This window comes from Garra rufa, chromosome 20 (assembly GCF_049309525.1).
Source record: "Garra rufa chromosome 20, GarRuf1.0, whole genome shotgun sequence".
NCBI lineage: Eukaryota > Metazoa > Chordata > Actinopteri > Cypriniformes > Cyprinidae > Garra > Garra rufa.
Window position 1 is genome coordinate 17719967 of NC_133380.1, and position 20747 is coordinate 17740713.

The 20747-nt window shown below is 39.9% G+C and overlaps 1 protein-coding gene across 2 annotated transcripts in view; it reads left to right on the plus strand.

Annotated features, from left to right (window-relative positions):
- Nucleotides 1–6840: 6840 nt before the first annotated feature.
- Nucleotides 6841–20747, plus strand: part of plekhg5a (pleckstrin homology domain containing, family G (with RhoGef domain) member 5a) — a 54758-nt gene continuing 40851 nt past the window's right edge. The window contains exons 1-2 of one of the 2 annotated variants that reach the window (XM_073825343.1): nucleotides 6841–7378; nucleotides 16360–16439. In XM_073825343.1, coding sequence (XP_073681444.1) covers nucleotides 7324–7378; nucleotides 16360–16439 — 135 coding nt within the window. In that variant the 5' untranslated portion in view covers nucleotides 6841–7323. The remainder of the gene's footprint in view (nucleotides 7379–16359; nucleotides 16440–20747) is intronic. The other variant, XM_073825342.1, reaches the window with a different exon arrangement.

Genomic DNA, 20747 nt, shown 5'->3' on the forward strand with positions numbered 1-20747 from the left:
TCAATCACGCACTGGTCATCTCACTGCAGGGAACGTTGCAAGCGGACTCCACTCTCCTCAGACCCTCCTGCACAACCCATCTCCAGGGAAAGCATACCCACCGTCTACCAGGACTTACTCGAGGCCTTCAGTCGGACTAAAGCCACCCATCTACCTCCCCATCGAGCCTGCGACTGTGCCATCGACCTGCTTCCCGGTTCCACGCCACCTAGAGGACGGATCTTCCCTCTATCTCAGCCGGAGTCGGAGGCCATGAGTAACTACATCCAGGAGGAGCTGGCTAAGGGATTCATTCGTCCATCTACATCTCCCGCCTCGGCAGGATTCTTCTTCGTGAAGAAGAAAGACGGAGGCCTCCGTCCTTGCATAGACTACCGTTCCCTCAATGACATCACGGTTAAATACCGGTATCCTCTCCCACTCGTCCCATCAGCTCTGGAGCAACTACGAACTGCCAAGATCTTCACAAAGCTGGACTTGCGCTCCGCCTACAATCTCGTCCGCATCCGGCAGGGGGATGAGTGGAAGACGGCCTTCTCGACCACATCTGGCCACTATGAGTACCGGGTAATGCCCTTCGGCCTAGCCAACAGTCCATCGTACTTCCAGGCATTCATAAACGATGTGTTCCGGGATATGCTCAACCGATGGGTGATAGTCTACATAGATGATATCCTGATTTATTCTAACAATTATGCCGAACACATCCAACACGTCAGGCAGGTTCTCCAACGCCTCATTCAACACCAGCTATATGCCAAACAGGAGAAATGTGAGTTTCACCAGGAGAAGATAACCTTTCTTGGCTATGTAATCAGCAGTGAGGGAGTGGCAATGGATGAGAACAAGGTAGAGGCTGTTCGTAACTGGCCCAGACCCAAGACGCTAAAGGAGCTCCAAAGATTCCTCGGGTTCGCCAACTTCTACCGCCGCTTCATCCGTCACTTCAGCTCCGTGGCTGCCCCTTTGACATCAATGGTAAAGAAGGGTAACGTCCACCTCACCTGGCCGCCCGATGCCATTCAGGCCTTTCATGACCTCCGTCAAAGGTTCACCACGGCTCCCATTCTGCATCACCCCGACCCCAACCGACCCTTTCTCTTGGAAGTTGATGCGTCCAGCACCGGCGTGGGCGCCGTACTCTCTCAGAGGCAGGGGGAGCCTCCTAAGACCTTCCCATGCGCCTATTTCTCACACAAGCTGACGTCCGCTGAGAGAAACTACGATGTAGGCAATCGTGAACTGCTGGCTATCAAACTGGCATTGGAGGAGTGGAGACACTGGCTGGAAGGGGCTAAGGAACCTTTTACCGTCCTTACCGACCATAAAAACCTGGAGTACCTCCGTTCGGCTAAGGTTCTAAATCATCGCCAAGCTAGATGGGCTCTCTTCTTCACTCGTTTCCAGTTCCAAGTAACCTACAGACCGGGAGCCCAGAACACCAAGGCGGACGCCCTGTCTCGCATCCATGAGCCGGAACTCTTCACCTCCGCCTCAGAGTCCATATTACCGGCATCTTTAATTGTCGCCCCAGTCTCCTGGGATATCATGACTGAAATAGCTGAAGGTCAAACCAACGACCCCACACCAGAGAACTGCCCGGCTACTCTCACTTATGTTCCCGAGGCCCTTCGCACACGGGTGCTGACTGAGGTACACTCACTCCCCAGTTCTGGCCACCCAGGTATCACGACTACTCTCCAACTACTACGCAACCGCTTCTGGTGGCCCACACTACGCCCCGACACCATCGCTTATATTAGAGCCTGTAGAGCATGTAACACCTCCAAGGTCCCTCGACAGTTGCCTGCTGGACTGCTTCAACCGCTACCCATTCCTCAAAGACCCTGGTCCCACATTGCCATCGATTTCATTACCGACTTGCCACTCTCCAACGGATATACTACCATCCTCTCTATCGTGGATCGCTTCTCTAAGGGCTGCAGGTTCGTACCGCTGCAGAAACTGCCCACGGCCATGGAGACGGCCGAGGTCCTCTGCAACTCTGTATTCCGGTTCTACGGACTACCGGAGGACATTGTATCAGACCGCGGACCTCAGTTTACCTCACGTCTCTGGTCCAGCTTCTTCCGCCTCCTAGGAGTCAATATCAGCCTCACCTCAGGCTACCACCCGGAGTCCAACGGGCAGGCCGAGAGACTGAACCAGGAGTTGACCCGCTTTTTACGCTCCTACTGCCAGGACCACCAGGAGGACTGGAGCCGCTTCCTCTTCTGGGCAGAATACGCACAGAACTCCATACGTAAGGCTTCTACCAATCTCACCCCTTTCCAGTGTACCCTAGGCTTCCAGCCCCCTCTATTCCCCTGGTCAGGGGAGCCATCTGATCTACCCGCGGTCAACTCCTGGTTCCAACGCAGCGAGGAGGTCTGGAACCGGGCTCACGTACACCTACAAAGAGCGGTCCGACAGACTGAAACCCAGGCCAATCGCCGACGCCGGCCCAACCCTCCGTACCAGCCAGGACAATGGGTTTGGCTCTCGACCCGGGACCTCCGACTACGTCTACCCTGCAGAAAGCTGAGCCCCAGGTACGTGGGTCCCTTTAAGATAATCAAACAAATTACTCCTGTTTCATTTCGACTCGAGCTACCCTCAAATTATCGTATCTCACCCAAGTTCCATGTCTCTCTGTTTAAGCCTGCTGGCGACCCGGGAGGAGCGGAGAACCTAGAAGGGACCGCGACACAGGGGCCTCCCCCCCTCATCATCGACGGCGAGGAGGCTTACCGGGTTAACTCCCTCTTGGACTCCCGACGCCGGAGCGGTCGTCTGCAATATCTGGTCGATTGGGAGGGGTTCGGTCCCGAGGAGAGATCCTGGGTCTCGGCTGAGAACATCCTCGACCCCTCCCTAACTGCTGAATTCCACAACACACATCCAGATCGGCCAGCTCCCCGTGGACGGGGCAGACCCCGGCGTCGGGTTCCTCCTCGCGCCAGGAGTCGCTCGCAGGGGGGGGGCTCTGTCACAGAAGCGGTCTCTGTGGCTCCCTCCGACCACCGCCAGCGGGAACTCTCACCGGAGTATTAGAACTACCTTTCCCAGCATTCCCCGTACCTGGCGCTCACCCTTCCTGTTCCGGGTCTCTCGGGTCACTTCCCGTTTGGCGGCCATTTAGGAAGACCGCGCTGGAGCGGTCTTCGCGAAGTTTTGTTGTTATGTCTGCAATCCTGAGCGTTCTTATATCGGACTGTCTACCTGTTGCCAACCGGACTGTTTACCCGCTGTTTGCACGATTGCCGCCTGCCCTATATCGACCCACGCCTGCCAATCGGACTACTCTTTCTGTCAGCCGCCAGCCCCGACCTTCTGCCTGGACTATTACTAACTCTCCCGGTTTGTCTACGTTGTTCCAGTCCGCTGTTATTGACCCCTGCCTGTTACCGTTGTGTTTGATTAATAAACTGTTGCGTATGGATCCAACGTCTCCGGATACTGCCATGACTTCCTCACAATTTCATTAAAATGTCTAAATTGGGAACTGATCACGATTTGCAGTAAAATGATTTGCAAAGACTCAAATAATTTATTTCATATACTTACTAGTATGAATACTAATGCCACAGCTTTGCGCTACAGTTTCCCACAAAACAACATTGTTTTATATTCCATAATATGATCTATATTCAATTTTCATTCTTAATTAAAATTTAATTGTAAGTCTTTTCTCATAGTAAATATTTTAATATTCCTGTTGGCACATATGTTTCCTAAAAGATGACAGTTAGATTAATTATAATGTCTGAGTTAGGAAAAATGTGAAATAAACTGCAGTCGGCCCCAGTCTACTGATATAATGGCCTAAATGTAAATAGTCTATTTCCAAACTAATGAATTAATCTGCTGAGCTGCTAATCAGATTAAGAGCCTGTAGAGACAGTTAGCCATGAGTCTGAGCAGACACACATGTTCAGCTCACAAAAGCCAGTGATAATTTCCAATACACAGAATATGTGAGGACGATAATGATAAGTATATCATCAGGACTATTATTAATGTATTCATTTATTACTCTGAATGAGGGTAGTGAGATCATAAAAGCATGTTTATTTTGGCCTGTGTATATTTGCGTGCACATGTTATCAAAGATGATGTAATCTGTTTTAATCTGTTTCAGATTATAGACTACGGTCAGGTGTGGGATAAGGGTTAAGACTAAGCAAACAACAGATTTTCCCTCCCCTAAAATGTCTGACAGACCCAGTTTATAAAAGCATAGTTGTTGTCAACCCTGAATAGATTAGGGATTTGTCACACCTGATAAGAGCGATCCTTTACACGTCGATGGGATCGGATCCAAACCAACCCAGGTGTAGATCATCCAACTCTGTCAGCTCACCAATCCTTGTGAACAACAACTCACTAGTCGGGAACATCGTGTCCACCTCATAGGTTCAGACACCTTCAGCATGTTCACATTCCATACACATGATTCACTGTCTATAGCAAGGACAAATAAATTCAAAATGTGATGGATGGCACCATGACTGAGTTTTTTTGCACATCAGTGACAGAGATCTTTTCTCCAGATGTGCTGTGTCAGGAATGGCTATAAAGACCCAAACACTAGTGATGGTGAGTATTTGCACAGAACATTGAAGCAGCCTTGTCTGTTTTGCAGGCTGTCTGAGTAACTGTGGCTTTTGCACAAGGTGTTTAATGTAGGGAGACGGGGGGAGAAAGAGCTGCAGAGGGTTAATACTCCACATATGGTCAGCTTGGCAAGCCAGGAACAGGTTTGCTTGTACTTAAAAGAGATGAAAAGAGATGGGGGAAGGCTGGGAAGAGAGTGCCTCCATTATTTTAACTCACTTGAGTCACCATTGGAATAGAGACCAAGCATTTCTTAGGAATGTCTGTATTTGATTTAACAGCTGATTGTGATGTATGCAAATAAAGAGAGTAAAATAAGTAGATCTCAGTTACTAAAGAGCAGAATAATAACACTTTGAACACCCAAAAATGAAAATTCTATTATTGATTATTCATCCTCATGTCATTCCAAACCTGTAAAACCTTTGTTTGTCTTTGAAACACAATTTAGGATATTTTTGATGAAATCCAAAAGCTTTCTGACCCTGCATAGACAGCAACGCAATGGACACGTTTAATATGGGGTTTCAAATGTGCCAAAAATAAGTTGACTGCTTTGTGTTTTGTTCTATACATTTTTGTCTACAGTCATTGCCTACTTGTTCAGGTCAATCAGTATATGTTGACGTCGCCATAATCTGCCGTCCTGCCATCTTTTTCTCTTTACTTTTTTCTCTTTACTCTTTACTTTTTACTGTGATCTTATTCTGTCGTCTTGTTCTGTCATCCTTATTGTTGTCATGTTCTGTCGTCCTTACTATCATCTTATTCTGTTATCCTAATGTTGTTGTTTTTAACTTTTAGCTTTTTTTTGTCTTTTTTTAATGGAAATATTTATGTACTGAGGTAAATTTGATCCCTAAAGCAGCTTAGTTAAATATTCAGCGAATATCAAATCTAAAACTAACTTTACCTCGCTTAAAGAACAACGCAACATAAGACAACAGAATAAGATGACAGGAAAGATGACAGTAAGGATGACAGAACAGGATGACAATAAGGACGAAAGAACAAGACGAACAGTAAGAACGACAGAATAAAATGACAGGAAAGACAACAGGACAACAGAACAGGACGATAGAATAAAATGACAGTAAGTATGAACAGGACGACAGTAAAAACAACAGAGAAAAAGATGGCAGGACGACAGATTACGACGACGTTAACAGACAACTTGCATGTCAACATATACTGATTTATCTGAACATGTAGGCAACCTGTAGACAAAGACAAAAGTATGGTGCACAAAGCAGTCGACTCTTTTTTGGCACATTTGAAACCTCATATTTTAAGGCCCAGAAGGACATCATTAAAATAGTCTATGTCAGGGGTTTTCAAACCTGTCCTGGAGCCTCCCCTGCCCTGCACATTTTGCTTGTCTCTCTCATCTAATACACCTGATTCAAATCATCAGCTCATTAGTAGAGACTGCAAGACCTGAATTGGGTGTGCCTAATAAGGGAGACATACAAAATGTGCAGGGCAGGGGAGGCTCCAGGACAGGTTTGAAAACCCCTGGTCTATGTGACATCAGTGGTTCAACCGTAATGTTTTGAAGCTATGAGAATACTTTTCATGCACAAAGAAAACAAAATTAATTACTTTATTCAACAATTTCTTTTCTTTCATTTAAGACTTGAATGTACATCTCTCATAATTCATTGTTTGTATATTCTGGTTCAAATAAGTAAGGCTGGGCAAAAAATTGCAAGTCATCCTCTCTGTCGAAATCTATAGATATGTTTATGAAGATGCTTTGCATAGCGTGTGTCTTTTTCTGCTCGTAAACAAGGTGCTACGTCAAAACAGCTTCGAAGTCGAAGACTAACACAGAAGAGAATTGTTAAATAAAGTAATTATTTTTGTTTTCTTTGCGCACAAAAAAGCATCCTTGTAGCTAGGTTGAACCACTGATGTCACATAGACTATTTTAACAATGTCCTTACTACCTTTCTAGGCCTTGAATGTGTCAGTTGTGTTGCTGTCTATTGTGTTTCATCAAAAATATCTTCATTTGTTTTAAAGATGAACGAAAGTCTTAGGGTGTGCAATTAATGACCTATTCCTTTAAATATCATGTTTAAACGATAAAATTAAATGTCAGATTATCATGTAAGAGGAGTGAGGATGGGGAGGGGAGGTTGGAGAAACGCCTGTGTTTAAAGTAGGTGAGACACAATGAAGTTGCTGGTGGTAACATATAGGACACGAAGGTTTTTTTGTGGAATAACATGTCTTTTTTAACATGACACAATGCTGTGTATGCTAAAAAGATGTCATGTTGACTTTGAAAGAGGATATGCCATGTTCTTACAACGCAATTCAATAAGTTTCAGTAAACCTTCAGGCCAGAAAGGAGACAAAACCTTCGTGCGTCAACGACACAGTCAACAGGTCCTTTTGTGTCTCCGCAGCGCACGCAAGGTGAAGCACTCAGGACGACAGTCAGGCATACAGATGAGATATTTTAAAGAAACCTAATATGTGCGGGACCATGTACATGAAATATACATGTCAACAATATCAAACTTAGTTCAAGTGAATTGTCTGGCGCTTTGTTTTTGGAGGACTGCCAACAGCGCGTCAGAGCTCATGTCTGCTCTACAGCTGATACTCAGCGGACGGTATGGTCGGATGTCTCATCACTGAGAACAACACATGAATACGCCGAACTTGGAAATTAAGCCACATGGTTAACAGCACATCATGCATCGATACGGATCGCCTCCCAAGAACTGGCTTGGGCTTCGTTTGCGTCTAAGTAAGTGGAATTTTGTTTTACGTGTTACCGGTTTGGATTAAATAACAAAATGTGAGGTGGACCTGTATATTGTGCTTTTTGTGTGTACTAAGGTAAAAACAGCGTGCTGACATGATAAGTTTTGAAGGTGTCTTAAAGGTATAGTTCATCCTTAATTCCTAAGTCTATATTTGCTCACCCTTATCTTCTGTTTAATGAGAATGAATGACATAAGTTCTCAAACATTAAAGATGTTGCAAAATCAAGTATCATAAAAGGTGTAATGCCTGAGTAATTTCAGTAGGACATTCTGACCTAAAAATAGCCAGACTCTGTATAGTTATATTTGGCTGACTCAACTCAAAATAGTCTGAATTCTGTTTAACTCTTAATTATTGTATGTTTGTCTGTCCGCACAGGATTATTTCCTTTTATAGCAGTGTAAATCCAGATTTTCTTCCACTCTTGGTCTTGGCATTTTTCAATCCTCAAAATTATATTTGGGTTAAATTATGTTTACATTGTGACGGGCAGACAGACGGCTATGTGCTTTACTGTACCTCTATCCTGGCTTATCATAAGGAAATATGATCCACTCTGTATCAACAGTCAACAGCTCTGTTTCAACAGAGATTGCATTTAGTTTGAAAAAACATGGAAAGTAAAAAAAAAAGAAAGAATGTGAACTCTTCATCCAGACAATAGATAGAGCAGCTGATTTTACCAAAATTGGGAAGAGATTCCAAATTATAAAGGGTGAAAATTATAATTAGAGGGTCAGTACTGATATTATTCTGTCTAAAGATGCTGTCTAAACCATTAAAAACATGTGAAGGCTGCTAAATCATATAGAAAAGGACTTAGTTGGTGGGAAAGGACGCAATATTTTGTCAAACTAAAGTTGATAGATGTTAAAGATACATACTAACAGTATTAATTAATATATTAGCCTAATATTTCACCTACCGGAAATGATAAGAACAAACATGAATGTTGTCAAGATTCTTGCGAAATGCTGGTTCATTTTGGGCAACCACAAACGCCTTTTGTTCCTCAGACAGTTTTTCGTACTCCTCTCCTTGATTTGTTATAACTTTTGGCAGTCTGTAGTACTCCAAATGTTTTTCCTTGTCTGACCTATTAGTACAGCCCAAAACATGACAATAATTGATCATTTTCACCAGCAATAATCAGCAAAATGAAACGTTGCATTAAATGTCTAATGCCCATTTAAATTTTGTATTTATTTCCATGCACTCTCAAACCAAAGGAACTTTATAATGTGCAGCTTGTTAGTTAATATGAATTTATTTTTCAGCCAGATTGATCACAAGATCTTTATTTTATATTCTTTTTAGCAAATGTAAATAGTTTGACAGTGGAAACAAAGTGACTCATCCAACCGAAGGAATTCCTCTTATGTTCTGTCTGTGAGGTCCAGGGCCATGGTTATTAAATTAAAGCTTCAAACTAACAAATGGGTCTTTTTTATGAAGCTTACAGTTTATCAGTAAAGCCATTGAGTGATATTTTTTAAAATACTGTCAAATAAAGTCTAAGCTATAATAAGAATTTATGATGAAGAACACCAGTAATATAGACTTGTTTACTTGATTTTGAATAGGAGCCGTTGCATGGAACTGTCTTGTCTATTCGAGAACTGTCACTTGGCTGACTAATTTGCCATCTAGCCTCCAAACCAAGCCCATTACTCCTTTCAGATCGACTGGCCTGGTTGCCATGTGCATGACTGTCCTAATGCGAGTGTTTTAAACAAAGATAAACAATGTCAGGGGAATCACAGATCAGAGGATTAGCCTAGTTATTATAATTGACTGTAGTAGCTGTCACACCACAGTGTTCTTTCATGTGTGGCCAACATGCTGGTCGTAACATATGCTTTTCATGCTGAGTATCGTGAGCTGAAGATAGCATTATGACCAGCAAATAGCAGAGCTGCAAACAAAAGTTGGGTGTGGTATGCGGCGATCATTAGCTTTTAAACAAATGAATAATTCTCTGTATTATTTTACAATCTCACTCTGGGTGCTAATAATTTGTTTTATAATTATAGCATTTATTATAGCTGTTTATAAATTATGTATATATATATATATGTGTGTGTAAATTAGACCAGTCAAAAGTTTTTTTAATGTTTTTTTAAAGAAGTCTCTTCTGCTCACCAAGCCTGCATTTATTTGATCCAAATTACAGCAAAAACAGTCAAATTTTGTGATCAAAGCTACATTTTCAGCATCTGTGTCAAATGATCCTTCAGGAATATGCTGAATTGCTGTTCAAGAAACATTTATTATTATTATCAATATTTAAAACAATTAAGTAGGCCTACTTTTTTTTAGAATTCAATGAATCCAAATATCAGCTTTTATCTGAACTAAAAAGGTTTTGTAACATTATACACTATACCATTCAAAAGCTTGAAGTGAGTATATTTTTTGATGGGACAGGAGAAATTACAGAAATTAATACTTTTATTTAGCATGGATACTTTAAATTGATCAAAAGTGATGATAAGGGCATTTATAATGTTACAAAAGATTTCTATTTCAGATAAATGTTGTTTCTAATGATCTAAGAAACCTTTTTCAACATAATAATAATAATACATTTTTTGAGCAGCAAACCAGAATATTAGAATGATTTTTGAAGGATCATGTGACACTAAAAATAATAGTAATGATAATAATAATATAATAATAAATAATAAAAAATAATAATAATTAGTAATGATGCTAAAAATTCAGCTTTGAAATCAATTACTTTTGAAAATGTATTCAAATAGAAAGCAGTTATTTTAAATAGTAATATTTCACAAGTTTACTGTACTTTGGATTAAATAAATGCAAGTGAGCAGAAGAGACTTCTTTAAAAAACATTAAAAATCTTACTGTTCAAAAACTTTTGACTGATAGTGTAAGAGTAAAATTATTGATTAATATAAAATATACCTTATTTGGTTATATATCGTAATTTGGTTGCTTATATGAGAGAGATTATATATGATTCATTTGAGTTTATATTTTTGACTCAGAACTCAGACAGCAGAAGAAAAACTGTTATGCCTCAGCGATAAAGTACGACCATAATTATTTCATATAATAGCCGGATGAAGCAAGCCGTAAATATAAAAGATATTGTCGTACACCAGCTCGCACAGAGAAATGTCTAGGTGAAGATCAAAAGAGCTTTGTTTTTTGTTCATGTCCCAGCGAATGATTGAGCTGACAGAGCCTGAGACTGTGGCGCATTGGCTTGACTGCCACTGGAAGCCTGGTCATTAAAACTAACCCCTGCACGTCACACTGCTCCAAATCACTACCATATGGCTGGAAATGTTGGATCCCGACAGCTAAGACTCTCCCATGCTACTCTCTAATTTGTTAGAGCAAAATTAGAAATTGCGGGAACTCTGGAGGGCACTCGCGAACTCTTGCAGCTATTCTCTTAATCTTTATCTTAACCCTTTCTCACTTCCAACTCTCCAACCCTCTTTGTGAAAGCTCTTCGTCCTCAATTTCTCGTTCTATATCCGAGACCTTGACTCAAGTGTCTGTGAACCGTACGATTTCTGCGTCATTGCTCTAAATGATACTGTAACTGCATGGAGATGCATGGAGTTTGTGGGCTACAAGTAGGTGGACATCTCAAAAGGCAGCTTTGTATCTCTTGCCATTCTGAAAAGTCACAGGTCCAAGTCTCCCTCACATCCCAGCATGCACTTCACATGTGGATGAATGCATCGCTTGTCTGGCGTGCTGTGTGGGTCAAGCCCCCCCTCTTTTTTCCCCTTCACATACTGGCTCACAAAGTCCAAAGCACCCTGCCTGGAAACTTTAGAGAAATCCAGTATTCTGAGAACTTTTCTCCACAAGACAACTCACTCAAGTTTTAGTACATTCTGTAATACAGAGGAACATGAAGAGCAGTAATATTTAAAAGATTGATGTTTGGTTCAAGGTGTGAAGAACATCATCTTCATCTTCACAAGTGAGATGCCTTGTTAGATTTATCGGTTGCGCTTGGATTGTACGGCACAATGTTCTCTTGGCGAAGGCATGGCTCTTATGAACTGGAAACTCTGCCATGTACACAGAGTGAGCTGGGGGTGGAGAAGTACACCTGGACCTCCCTCATGGACATTACCCAGAAGTCTTGTGGTAAGAGATTTTAAATGAATAGCAAGTGTGAGACAGTTCGGTTGAATTATTATCTGTTTTTACCTTCATAGATAAACTGAGGAATTGTTTTTAAAAGTTGTTTGCTTGTGTCTTTTGAAGATATTACATGAAGTTTAAGATAGATAAGCTCTGTATTATACCATATCTCCCATGCCATGTTTCCACTTACAGCCAAATGCATTTTCATTGAATGAATAGTAAGATGTAAATTTTTTACATGTGGAAAACTAAAATGAGATATTTAGCAAAATGTCCATGCTGCTCTCTTCCATAATGAAAGTGGTTGGAGACCAGGAGCTGTCAAAATATGTAATATAGCCATCTTAAAAATAGCACAAACAACATATGCACAATGTTCTAAATCTTCTGAACTCATGTGAATGTTTTGTGAGAGGAATTGGCTGACATTTTAGTTACTTGCTGAAAATCTGGCCTAGAAGATCAGTGGTCACCATATACTTTCACTGTGTGGAAAAGAGCAACAACAAAGGACGTTCTGCTATAAATAACTCCTTTTGTGTTCCATGGACAAAAAGTCAGTCATACAGGTTTCGCAAGACACATGAGTGAATAATGATAGAATTAAATTTTTTAGAGTGAACTGTGCTTTTTTTAAAAAAGCACAGTGGAACAAAGTGTTTTTTTTTTTCCTAAACTTTTTTTGAGGGCTTTGTGTGAGAAACCACATGTTTGGTTTCCACTAAGTAGAAGGTTTTAGAGTCCACTGTGACACCAAAGTGCAGAAAGAAGGAGTGAGTTCTAGCTTGTCCATACTACCCTTACTGTTTGATCTGTGTGCTAATGCCCCAATTAGGACCCACTAAGAATGACCTTTGCCTCTGGAAGTATTTTGTCTGTCTAATCACTCACTCTATCTCTCTTTCAGTCTTTGTAGTCAAACAAATGGCCTTTTCTTATTGCCTAAATTTTTAGATTTCTTTTAAAGGTTGGAGGGGCTCATCTGTTATGGTTACATAAGCAGGTTGTACCTCACGAACTCACAGCATTGGTTGAGCCAATGTTGCTATGTTGGGCTCTGTCACCTAATCTCATTTAAGCCCAAAACGCAAAAAGATTAGTAAAGCCAGAAACAAAGAATCAGTGACAATTCCCATTCCCATGTCTACAGCTGGTAATGTTTTGACATTCTCAGAACTTCCAGTTCATATACTGGCATCCATGGCATCAGCTTGGTGTTCCTCCAGTGGAGGCAAAGGAAACGAGTATCAAATAAAATATTTCCGCTCCAGCACTTGAGACAGTAGATGTGCTTAGCGCTTCTCAGGAACTTCGGCAAACGACTGGGTAAACAGAGGGGCATGAAAAACAGATCCCTGGCATTCTGCACATTCCTTACATAGAGGATTTCTTAGGAGGTGCCCTCTGCCTCTCTGACTAAAGAAGGAGAAATGGAATATTCTTCATGGAGAGATTGAAGCGAGTATGGAGATGGAATGTGAGCAGTGTAGAGGATAATATCTTGAGTCGGACTTGGCCTATATGGTGATGTTATGCTTTCATGATGTTGGATAAAATGCACTGACAATGCTATATGAATATGGCAAACGTTCACACAACCATCAACCTCAGATGGTTTCACCTTTTGTTTTCCAATTCTTCTGTTTATTTTTGCTATAATGCCTTTAATGCATCGTTTATATGGCTTTATACTTATCCTAGACCTAGACTTATAATTTGTTACATGTATTAGCACTCTCTCAGTTGTGGCGTCATTTTCACCACAGCCCAAATTTGCACCAGATAAAACTTTCCAAATAAAACAAAATGTTTAAAAAGCCATTTCACCACAGAATGAATGGTGCGAATGACATTTGTTCATGATGGGTTCAGAGGGAAAAGTGAATAGCAAAGTGGTTAGTAGTTGTAGTTAACAGTAAATTAAATAAAGTTATAATATATTCAAAAGCCAGCGTTGGTTTCTTGTCTATGTGGTTGTCTGTACTCTGTTAACATCGGTTGCTTCTGTTTGTCCGGTTTTGAAGTGGTAGCATTGCTAGAAAGGAGAATGGGGGCAAAATCGATGGAAAAAAAAATCATACCCTTTTTCGCATTAAAACCTGTGGGTTTCTAGGTAAGTGGAATATCACTGCCATCACAGAAAGGAAAATCAGCCAGTCTGCCAGCAAACTTGTAATGTCTGGAAATCTCAGATTTCCACCAACTTTTTTTCGCTGTCTGTTTTTCTCTCCTTTTCCTCTTTCTTTTCCTTTTTGTGTTATTGTCAGTTCTTCAGTTTTTGTCAATCCATCTCTCAAAGTGTATTTATTTGACTTTTTTAATGATCTATCTCTGGTACCCTGGTAGTCAATAGTCTTTATGCCCTTGAAAATATGCCCTTAAGGCAGTGTTTCTCAACCCTGGTCCTGGGCGCCCCCCAACACTGCACATTTTGTGTGTCTTCCTAATCAAGCACACCTGATTGCACTTATCAGCTCATTAGAAAACATGTCCAGGACCTGAAATGGGTGTGTCAGATAAGGAAGACATACAAAATGTGCAGTGTTGGGGGGCGTCCAGGACCAGGGTTGAGAAACACTGCCTTAAGGGAACCACAGGTATTAAGACTTTTATGGCCTAATATAACATAAATGATGTCTCTTACTAAAATACGGTGTAGAAATCCCATAAAAGATTTACATTATTTTAAAAATCCACATTGTTTTATACATATTTTGGACTATGAGGGGCGCCATTATTTCGATGAGGTTAATTGGTTGCACTTGGTGAGCTACTGGCGCCACATGTTGTTATTTTTACCGCAATACAACTTGGAAAATAGAATACAGATACGATCACCCCAGCTACAGAAAGAGCTTACAGGTGGCGATGGATATAAGCGTAGGCTTATGTACTATCGAGTTTTTTCCCCACAAGGAGTCTAAATGCCTCGGATATCGACTGAAATTCATGCAAGAAACTCCTTCAGTGGCTGCGGCGTCAGGACAAGCGTTGACATGTTTACATCCTGCCGGGATGGCATCTAGCGTCTCTTGTCTCTGCCAAGACAAGCTCTTTTAGTAGCTGTGGTCGACTAAAAGCCTCAAAGGCATTAGGGCTAAAGTGGAGAGAACAAAGACGCAGGTCTTTAAGCAGTTTTATTTATCTACAGCCATCTTCCCATTCTTTTCTCCTTTTATTATCGCTGGGAAAGCAGTGAAGACTTACATCGCTTCTCTTGTTGCCCTATAACTGAAAATTACGTACAAAAGTGGCACAATGTGTCATCGTTTCAGTATTTTATTTTTTGAGTTGTGTATTCTGAGTTGTGTTGTGGTAAAAATACCAACAGGTTACGCCAGTAGCTCACAGAATGCAACTATTTCACATGATTGAAATAATGGCGCCCTCCATAATCCAAAATATGTCTAAAACAATGTGGATTTTTTAAATAACATAAAACATTGGGGTTTTTACTACGTATTTCAGTAAGAGAAATTACTTAAAGTACGTTATTTTAAGCCTTACAATTCTTCGTACCCAAGATTTCATTTAAGGAAGGGATAAATAAAGTTTAAATAAGCTGAATAATGGCTAAATAAAGTTAAATAAAGCTGATTGAGTCATTTTTTTTTTCAAATGCTCCCTCCTACATATCCTCCAGCTGCCTCATCTTTTGCGTCCCATATTGCTGTTATGTCTTTTGGCTCATGCCCAAGGACATAACCCCCACAGACTCGCTGTGTTCACAAGAGTCTCTCCATGGTACCCTAGTACAAAATGTCTCAATCATATTTATCTGCTTCATTCATCTTCTTTATATTACTCCTGGATGCTTGTTGCTTCCATATAGAGCTGTTCAGTTGGTAGCCTTAGCATTTTCTTTAGTATTTCTAATAGGTTTTTATAATATTGTAGTTTGTCTCATTGTAAAAGGTGCTATGTAATTGTAAAATATATTTTTCTATTTATTAAAGTTTTTACTCTACATTTGTGCAGTTTTCAGTGGGTTAGTGATATTTTTTAAATATATATAAATTAATAAATAAATATTTTTAAATGGGTTTTTATACAAAAACTGCTTTTTTATGTAAAATTCACTTTATAAAAGACCCACATTTCTTTAATTCATGCGGATAACATCGATAATTTCACATGGTTTAGTGTAAGATTTTTGCCCATCTTTTGGAAAATCCAGTTTTAAAAGTAAAAAAAACAACTACAAATAACTTTTACCAGTAGGTGGCTGCAGAGCTCCACTATTTGCTATTTGCTATTTGACCACCTGAAAGATATTTTTTCACAAGTTTTTCAGTTGAATTCAAATCTACAGTACAGACCAAAATGAGAAGGTGTGTCCAAACTTTTGGTCTGTACTGTACATGACTATGTGCGTTTACATGCTTGATGAATCATATAACTATTGTAGCCCTAATGTAGCAACTTACTAGCAGCAAAGAGCAGTTTGAATTAACCTTTGAATACTGCATGTAATTTATGGTTAAGCCAAATATTAAAGTTTTCAAGTATGCAGACCTTATTTTTTGTCAGAAATTTTAAATCACCATTTAAAAAAGTTCCAAAAAGAACCTAGAGCAATTAGAGCACATTTGCCGTTGTTCAGAAAAACTATGCAAGTTTCGCAATCAATCTGCCTTGTTGACCAACATGAAGGTGCTTGTTTGAAAATGACAAAAGTCTGTGCTTCATACATCGTTATACTATTAACAGAAGACAATGAACCTTTTTATCTATGAAATTTCCAGTTTGGCTTACAACTTGACTTTACGTATTATTCTCTCCCACATATGGTTGATTTTAACCTCTGTTTGTATGTTGTTTCAGGTGAGAAGCCTGTACAGGAGGAGAAAACCGGTATCTTGTGTCAGCATCCTAACTGTCCCGATCGACGGCTTGCTTCCAAGGTGAGCGGTCAGAATTTGTCACATGCCACAGGGAAGCCCTGTAGGGGTGACACAAGCTTGTAAATGTGTTTTTGTGGACTCTTATGGCCAAAAAATCCCAAGTATGCCAGTTGCATTTATCACATGGAATATTCCAGCACAATAATCATTTGTCAGCATGTGTGCTTAGGGAACTGACAGGAAAAACAAAAGTTTTGTTTGTCTATGTGCTGTTGAAAGTTCAGTGGCGAGAGGGCGGATATGATGTTATAGGCGACATTTCATCAGCCTTCTGGGAGTCTGGGGATGCAGGCATGGAAAAGTGAGATTACTGCTCGTGTGTAGGGTATATGAGGCTGTTCGCACATAAACACACCTACACAAAACGATATGTCTCTCCCTTCCTGTCTTTCTCTCCCTCTCTCCCTTTATACACACTGTTTCTCTTCCTATGTCTGTCTGTTTGTCTGTTTTTTTGATTGCACTTTATTGTCTTGGGATCATTGCCAAACTGGTTTGACTTAAAAGCCAGTGTATTACTCTCTGTGTCCCTCTTTCTTTTAAACATCACATCAGTCACTCCCATTTTTTTCTTACTGGCAAACCTGGTGCCTATTCATTAGCAACACTTTCCACTTTTGTATTTTACCAGGTGTTCCTTTACAGTAATATGAATACTGATGTATACAGCCGTTGGACGAAAACATGTGCCAGTATTCCCCTCATTTGTGTATAGCACTGTTTAAAAAAAAAAGAAATTAAGTATGATTATTTTAATTTATTGACTCAGTTGATTAAGCTTTTATTGTTATTGAATATATAGTATATTATATAATATATAGAATTACCACTTTTAATGCATGTTGGTCTATTAAACACCCATAAACATCACATAATAACAACTGAAGTGCAAGTCTGATATAATGTAGAGGCAGACTATCTTTTTGAGCAGGTACAGATGAGAGTACTGACAGTTTTTATGCACAAAATTAATTGCCAGTACCAGCCCTCTTTAAGCTCTAGATACAGATAAAGGAAACCGATAAAGTTTGTTTACGCTGAGCATGTCTGATTCATTATAGGACATCACAGTGATGTTTGCTTGTTTTTTTTTTTTGGTGTCCTACATTTCCTGTCAGCTCAACTCTGCCAGTGTCCTCTGAACAATCTGAACAATCTTTTGAAAAGTCGCTCTGGGTAAACACTTCTGTTTCTAGTCTTCTCTGATAGAAGCCAGACTTAACTTAATGTACCCAGTGTTTTTATCTGAACCAGGAACACGCTTATGTCATTACCCTTAAAATATGGAAAGATGAGAGGGGCTCTTGTTTATTTGAAACGGTTTCTGCTGAAAAAGAGCGAAAGAGAGTTTAAGTGTGTGTATGCGCTTGTTTATGTTTTGAGGTCTTTGTGGCTTGTCTCTAGTTTGCTAGAAGTTTCATGTAGGTTTGCTCTTCCTGTCTCCTACAAGGGGTCAAGAGGTGAAAATACACAGATGATGACTATAGCTTGCTGTTGACATTTAATTGCTTATCCTGCTAGCGGACCAATGTTAAGGGGATAATACAGCCAGTGATGCAAATTACTACATGATTTACTCACCTTTGCCATCTTAGGTGTATATGACTTTCTTTTTTCAGACAAATACAATCAGAGTTTTATTAAAAAAATGTCCTGGGTCTTCCAAGCTTTATAATGCCAGTGAATGGGTGTTAAGATTTTGAGGAAAAATAAAGTGCATCCATTTATCACAAAATATCCGGGGGGGTTAATAAAAGAAAAAACTTCTGAAGTGATTAAATGCATTTGTAGAAGACAATTATCCATATTTAAAACTTTATATACTATAATCTCCAGCTTCTGCTATCTGTCATACGCATGTTCATGAGAGAGTGGCTTTCCAGCGAATCACGTACGATGTAGTCATAGTGTATTTAGAAATTTTCTCGCAATTCTGAATTTATATCTCACAATTCTGACTTTTTCAATTCTCGGAATTGTGAGATATAAACTTACAACTGCAAGAAAAAAGTCAGAATTGCCAGATGTAAACTTAGAATTCTGAGGATGGAAATGTGAGAATTGCCAGATGCAAACTCAGAATTCTGAGGGAAAAAGGTGAGAATTGCCAGATCCAAACTAAGAATTCTGAGGGAAAAAAGTGAGAATTGCCAAATGCAAACTAAGAATTCTGAGGGAAAAAGGTGAGAATTGCCAAATGCAAACTAAGAATTCTAAAGGAAAAAGTGAGAATTGCCAGGTGCAAACTCAGAATTCTGAGGGAAAAAGGTGAGAATTGCCAGATGCAAACTAAGAATTCTGAGGGAAAAAAGTGAGAATTGCCAAATGCAAACTAAGAATTCTAAAGGAAAAAGTGAGAATTGCCAGGTGCAAACTCAGAATTCTGAGGGAAAAAGGTGAGAATTGCCAGATGCAAACTAAGAATTCTGAGGGAAAAAAGTGAGAATTGCCAAATGCAAACTAAGAATTCTGAGGGAAAAAGGTGAGAATTGCCAGATGTTAACTAAGAATTCTGAGGGAAAAAAGTGAGAATTGCCAAATGCAAACTAAGAATTCTAAAGGAAAAAGTGAGAATTGCCAGGTGCAAACTAAGAATTCTGAGGGAAAAAAGTAAGAATTGCCAGATGCAAACTCAGATTTCTGAGGAGAAAAAAGTGAGAATTGCCAGATGTAAACTCAGAATTCTGAGAGATGTGAACTCAGAATTCTGAGGATGGAAAAGTCAGAATTGGCAGATGTAAACAGAATTCTGAGAGAAAAAAGTGAGAATTGCCAAATGCAAACTAAGAATTCTGAGGGAAAAAAGGTGAGAATTGCCAGATGTTAACTAAGAATTCTGAGGGAAAAAAGTGAGAATTGCCAAATGCAAACTAAGAATTCTAAAGGAAAAAGTGAGAATTGCCAGGTGCAAACTCAGAATTCTGAGGGAAATAGGTGAGAATTGCCAGATGCAAACTAAGAATTCTAAAGGAAAAAGGTGAGAATTGCCAGATGTAAACTCAGATTTCTGAGGGAAAAAAGTGAGAATTGCCAGATGTAAACTAAGAATTCTGAGGGAAAAAAGTAAGAATTGCCAGATGTAAACTAAGAATTCTGAGGGAAAAAAGTGAGAATTGCCAGATGTAAACTAAGAATTCTGAGGGAAAAAAGTAAGAATTGCCAGATGCAAACTCAGATTTCTGAGGAGAAAAAAGTGAGAATTGACAGATGTAAACTCAGAATTCTGAGAGATGTGAACTCAGAATTCTGAGGATGGAAAAGTCAGAATTGGCAGATGTAAACAGAATTCTGAGAGAAAAAAGTGAGAATTGCCAAATGCAAACTAAGAATTCTGAGGGAAAAAGGTGAGAATTGCCAGATGTTAACCCTCTGAGCGGTACGGTCCCACATATGGGATTCTAATTTCCGTGCCCCTGGGAGTATGGTCCCACATAATGGGATTTAGAACGTTCGGTGACGTCACGCAACTGTAATGCAGTGTTTTAACCACATAACGCTTATTTTAGGTTTCAGACATTTAAATACACATAAGTACTAGTAAAACGAGGCATTTAGAGTTTGTAAAATACACACATATGTTTATGGATGCAGCAAACAGCAGTCTATTCAAGTATAATTTGCCGATGTGTTTTATTCATATCACATACACATAGTCTAAGTAACTAAAAAGTTCACTCTATTCCTCTTCCAGTTCACCAGCCACTTACTTTCATGTATTTCGGGAGAAACGGATGAATTTACGTGCTGTAAATCCGGCTGACAGGACTCTCTGAACGGCAGCGCGAACAAACATGGCGGCGCCCATCTCACATTACAGATTACGATCCAGATCATTTATATAGGGTTTTAAACGACGAAACACTAATTCACACATATTTGTGAATAGGAATATTAGATAGTTCATGGCATGATAAGCAAGTGTGTGAGTATTCTGAATAAAAAAGGAAAAACGAAATAAAAGCGATCTATCTGTCATACAGTGTTATTGTGTCTGTGTTGTGTCACGTGACAAGCTTGACGCGTCGCCATGGAAACAATAAGAGCGAACGTTCTAAAATAACGGTCGCTTAAAAAAAAAACTCACTCTGGGGGGTCCGCTAGAATATTTTAAACTCACTACTGAAAGGGTTAACTAAGAATTCTGAGGGAAAAAAGTGAGAATTGCCAAATGCAAACTCAGAATTCTGAGGGAAAAAAGTGAGAATTGCCAAATGCAAACTAAGAATTCTGAGGGAAAAAAGTGAGAATTGCCAGATGTAAACTAGGAATTCTGAGGGAAAAAAGTGAGAATTGCCAGATGCAAACTCA